Source organism: the organism of the source record quoted next, unplaced genomic scaffold, assembly GCF_019419815.1.
Source record: "Pyrus x bretschneideri cultivar Hongxiangsu unplaced genomic scaffold, Pyrus_bretschneideri_v1 Contig39, whole genome shotgun sequence".
Lineage (NCBI taxonomy): Eukaryota > Viridiplantae > Streptophyta > Magnoliopsida > Rosales > Rosaceae > Pyrus > Pyrus x bretschneideri.
In genome coordinates, this window is record NW_025999712.1 from 967,455 (window position 1) to 972,669 (window position 5,215).

Consider the following 5,215-nt stretch of genomic DNA (forward strand, 5'->3'; position numbering starts at 1 on the left):
ACTATGTGTTATGTGAAGCAGGCACGGACTGGGGTATCTGGATTGGGCCTTTACTCCCAAATTTGAAATTGAAGCTCAACATAACAAACAAAAACTACCCACTGAAAATTAAGAAGCACATCCCAAAATATCCATCTTCCAACATCCACCTCGAACTTGGACTATTTTTCAGGGCACGTACATAACTGAATTTTCGAGCATTGAATTCCAATAAAAAATAAAAAAATATTTTGAGCGGTGGCTGTAAGTCCTCAGCCCAAAAGACATCCCAAATTACAAGTGCCCCCCACCAAATGGCCTCCTCATCTGTTCCTTCTTTAGTCCACCTCCTCCTCCTCCTCTGCTCCGTTTCGCTCTCTCCAACCTACGCCGCTTATTCCGAGAGAAGAAGCAGTAGCAGTAGCAACAAAGTCAGAGTCGACCTCTACTACGAAACGCTGTGTCCCGACAGTTATCAATTCATTGTTAATGATCTGATCAAGCTCTTCGAAACCGGAATCATCTCCGTCACCGATCTGAAGCTCTATCCCTACGGCAACGCCAGGATTGGATCCAACAGCACCATCACTTGCCAGGTCCCTCTCTCTATCTGCTCATACTTATCTCCTTCTTTGAGTTGATAAATTATTTGTGTTGGTAAATTACAGTTTGACATGGAATATAAAAGTAATGTATTTTTTTTACAGTAATATAAGTTACTTTTGCATGTGTTAAAACCTTAAAATTTGGGCTTTATAGCCAAAATGTTGTTTGCGATGCATAATTTTTCAATTTAGTTCATGATGTTTAAAATAAAAAATCAGTAGAAGCTGAATTTGTCTACCATCAATAATTTTGATCATTTTATGAAAAATTATATTAAATAATGATCAAATTAATAAAAATGCCCTTAGTTTAATAAACAATGGGCCAAATGATTTGATAAAAATTAAGGGTGTTTTTGTCGTTTTAGCCTTATTTAATGGAGATTTTTCATGGAATTACCAAAATGATTGATGTTGGACAACTCAGAACTACGTCTATTAATTTCAAATAATAGGGACCAAAGTGAGGAGCTATCCAAATTTTTGGATCATTTTGGCTAAAAAGCCTAAAATTTGACATGTCATGTAAAGTAATTTAATTTTGCTATACTAGTTACTTTTTACACGTATCAAAATGTAATTTGCGGGAGGAGATGAATTCAGACGATCAAATGATGTTGGTTTGAACACTATAAAGCGATTGATATTAAATTATACTTATGCATAAATTACGTTTTAAAACGGTAAATTAGCAATGCCTCGCAACTTATGACATTTTGTTGATTTGTCTCATTGACTTTCAAGTTGGTTATGTGTTCCTTAATCTTTGAAAACATGTCAGTTTGCCCCACCTCGTCAAAGTTGTAACATTTTCTGCTAGTTCTACATTTAAATGGATGAGAAAAGCTCCCAACTTGACAGATTTGATGGCTGGGACAAATTGACACATTTTAAAAGATTGAGGCTCGTAAAAAAATTGAAAGAACAAAGTACAAGGGCAAATTGAAACAAGGAAGTAAGTCTAAGGGCAATACACAAAGAAGAGTTCTTGCACACTGTCAAATTATCATGGGTAGAGACTAGAGACTAAGTATATTTGTTTTAGTTTAGGCTTCTAGGTGACCTCTGTGCCAATGACCAGTCAGTAATTTCATCTTTGACCTTTGTCTTTCTCTTTCTATAAAAATAGTCAACAGATGTTAATGTGACTGCCACTTAGTACTCTGGTCTAGTGGTATTCACTTGTAAGTGAGAGGTCTTAGGTTCGATTCTTGCCAAAAGTGAATTTGAACCACAGTATTGCCAGCCCATTGTAGCCCACCCCCTTCCTCTTAGTGTTGATAATAACGTTTGTTCAAAACAAAAAAAAAAAAAAAAAAAAAAAAAAATATTAACGTGACTTAATCGTAACCGTACAAATAGGAGAGGATTGGAGGACAGGGGGAGGACAGAGGAATTTAGAGGGGAGAGAATCTTATTCTGAAAACGTAAGCATAAAGAGAAAAAGAGTAAAACCTATTATTTATTAAATACCACTATTTAGAGAAATACTGAAATATCACCAAATAATTGACTAAAATTTAGTAAAAGAAGAGAAGGAGAAAATACGGTATAACGGAATATTAACGAAATTATAGACGATGAATTTATATCTTACATGTATTTTTTTTGGTCAAACATCTTACATGTATTTAGGTAACAACAAACTGCCAACTGTTAAAAAAGAAACAAACAGATCAACTGCCAACTATTTGTCTGAATTTTCCACTTGTTATCCACCAATTTTGGGCAAAGGCAAAATCTCTGACTTGATCTCTGGTTCTTGCTCTGTTCAACAGGATTCACAAATGGCGTAATTAACGCTTGAGTGACAACCCCACAAACACCTAATAAGCTCTTCCTTTCTCTTTCAGCTTTCCTAATCATTCAATGGCGTCCGCTCGGCTTGAAAGTAGAACCCTTTCTTTTTCTCTTATGTCCTGCCTCGTCTTGGTTGCTGTGTTCATACCCCCTTCTTCTGCAGCCAGAACTCCACCTTCAGATTCTGGTAAAGTTTCGTTGGCTTTGTATTATGAGTCCCTCTGCCCCTACAGTGCCAACTTCATTGTGAATTACCTTGTCAAGCTCTTCGAAGATGACCTGATCTCCATTGTTGATCTCAAGCTTTCTCCTTGGGGTAATGCCAAGCTCAGAAGCAACGACACATTCACTTGCCAGGTCCTCTAATCCAACCTGCTTTCTTTTTTTTAAAAAAAATCGGGGTTTAATCGTTGACCGGTCCTTTGAATGATGATTGTCCTTAATTTTTGGAACAAAGTAATTTGCCTAAACATTGTAACATGTGGGTTTTGTCTATTCTTTCTTAAGTTTTAATTTTCTGAGTGTTGCTATGCATTTCACTTGTGTTTCAAATTCAATTTGTCAACTTGGGATTTCTTTATGGTTGCAGCATGGTCCGTCTGAATGTTTATTGAACACTGTGGAAGCCTGTGCGATCGAGATCTGGCCTGCATTGGTAAGCCTTGATCAAACTAGTTATAATCCTAACTAAGCATTTTTTTAGTATTTTCCTGCAAAATATTTCATGGTGCAATGGTGTTTGTTATTCGATGGTTATTGTATAGTAATAAAATGGTGGTTTAGTTAAACTGATAAATCATTTTAGAATTATTTACTGAATTCTTTGTGATATTTCCTTGGATTTTATGTAATTATTTTTCAATCTACTTGGATAATTAGTGCTCGTACTATATAGGGTTGTCAGTTGGTTTTATAGAAATGTATCCTAATTTGAATGCCAGTTATGGACTTTTGCCAGACTTAACAGAAAGTAGTATTTAAGTTAGAAACGCTAATTCTGGTTCACTATCACTGTTGTGCAGAACGATCATTTTCCTTTCATTTATTGCGTCGAGAGTTTGGTTTACAAGCACAAGTACCCCCAGTGGGAGTCATGTTACGAGAAACTGGGCTTGGATTCAAAACCTATTGCTGAATGCTACAGCAGTGGACTTGGTAAAGAGGTTAGTTTTCTGTGCTTGTTGTATTCAGCTCATTAATTATTCACAGAATTCAAAAAGTTGCAACTTAAAACATGCCTTCGTAATGCATCTGCATGCATATTTAATTGTATTTTAACAAGGATCGAACTTTATGTCTTCTCTCATGATGTTCTGCTGTATGAGTTTAAGTGATTCTTCAATTAAATGAGTTGTATATTGCAGGCCGTGCAAAAGCGTAGTGTCCAAATATTGTCGGACTGTATATGTTTCCGCCACTTGTATTACTGGATTATTAACTGTATGGTACGAATTGGGCATGCAAGTAGTACCTCAAATTTGTAGAACATTGGAAACCTGACCCTTCCACAACTCTAATAGTTTGTGTTTTAGTGGCATATGGCCAAACTACATGAAACAAGTTGATTACACAGAGGAAGCATGTACACAAAGACAGCATAGGTAGTAGAGGTGAAGGGTAGGATGCATCACGCTGTCAAAACACTTTTTTTCTAACATTTCACTGATTCTTGATTATGGCATTGTTGGAACAACCTCTGTTATTCTGTTGAGTAGGACGGTGCAAATTCTGCTTCTCATTTTCTCGTTTTCTCGTTTGTTATGTGATTTTTATGAAAAAGGAACACAATATAAGTGAAATTATTCTTTGGCAGCTTGAACTACAGTATGCAGCTGAAACCAGTGCACTCCAGCCTCCGCATCAGTATGTGCCATGGGTAGTTGTGGATGGACAGCCACTTTATGAGGTTTGTTCCTTTCTCATAAATCAGATTCCCAACGCCTTACGATTGCCACCAAGTTTGGTTATGCATATGTGTAGTTTTTATTCATTTAGACCATTGATGAACATTTGTCACTATCGTTCTATCATTGGGATCTTCAAAAAATTGCGTTCTTCTCCTGTTGCAGGACTACGAAAACTTCCTGAGCTATGTCTGCAATGCCTATAATGGCACCACTGCCCTCGAGGCCTGCAGTAAAATATCCCTCAATACCAGGAAAAGTTCCAAATCTACCCATTCCGTTGGCTGCGAGGGAAATATGCCAGCAGTATTAGGAAGAATAGGATCGACCATAAAATCGTGGATCCGTCAAATGAACCTGGCAATTTGGATGTAGACGTTCATGGTGTGATAGCTTGAAGTTCATGTAGCTTCTTCATATTTCCCGTTTCCAATGGAGTGCAGTTACTTTGTGAGTTTGTTGGTACTGAACTAAGACCCTTACTGTGCTGGGAGTGTGTATTTCTCATTACTGTGCTCAATAAATATACAGGAACAGAAATATGTCGTGTAAATGAATTCTGTTTATTTAATTTAAATATATAATATAGTAAACTTTAGTATTGAAAAGCATTGTGGGGGTCTGTGCAATTGATACTTTTGTATTATTAGAACAAGACGCTATACGGTGGTGTACTGATGTTATACAAGTCCGTTATCCAAGTCCTCGCTAGAAATCTGAAGGTCATGGATTTCAGTCGCTATGGCCAATTCATTCTAAAATTTTGGCCCACCAACACTCCGAAGTATTCTTTGCTTTGCCTGTCTCAAGACAATTTGTTGAGTGAGACTTTTGAAGAACTTAAGTATTTTGATGCTAATGTTATCGGATTCTAAATCTAAATTACTCATACGAGTTGATTATTGCTTAGATGTGCCATGTACGTTG

General features: G+C 36.7%; 1 protein-coding gene across 3 annotated transcripts; it reads left to right on the forward strand.

Annotated features, from left to right (window-relative positions):
• Nucleotides 1-236: 236 nt before the first annotated feature.
• Nucleotides 237-4,896, forward strand: LOC103958969 (gamma-interferon-responsive lysosomal thiol protein). 3 transcript variants are annotated; one of them, XM_009371292.2, is made up of 6 exons: nt 436-575; nt 2,438-2,741; nt 2,974-3,039; nt 3,407-3,547; nt 4,198-4,290; nt 4,454-4,896. In XM_009371292.2, the coding sequence occupies exons 2-6, from the start codon at nt 2,454-2,456 to the stop codon at nt 4,661-4,663; spliced, it is 798 nt and encodes a 265-aa protein (XP_009369567.2). In that variant the 5' UTR covers nt 436-575; nt 2,438-2,453; the 3' UTR covers nt 4,664-4,896. The 3 variants fall into 3 exon arrangements, with proteins under 3 accessions (XP_009369568.2, XP_009369567.2, XP_009369566.2); XM_009371291.2 differs by having other exon boundaries at nt 437-575; nt 2,363-2,741; XM_009371293.3 differs by lacking the exon at nt 2,438-2,741 and having other exon boundaries at nt 237-575.
• The last annotated feature ends 319 nt before the right edge of the window (nt 4,897-5,215 follow it).

Coding starts and splice junctions, on each gene's coding strand:
- LOC103958969 (XM_009371292.2), top strand. CDS start 2,454: ATGGCGTCCGCTCGGCTTGAAAGTAGAACCCTTTCTTTTTCTCTTATG. Junction 3,040..3,406: donor TCGAGATCTGGCCTGCATTG/GTAAGCCTTGAT, acceptor ACTGTTGTGCAG/AACGATCATTTTCCTTTCAT. Junction 4,291..4,453: donor ATGGACAGCCACTTTATGAG/GTTTGTTCCTTT, acceptor CTCCTGTTGCAG/GACTACGAAAACTTCCTGAG.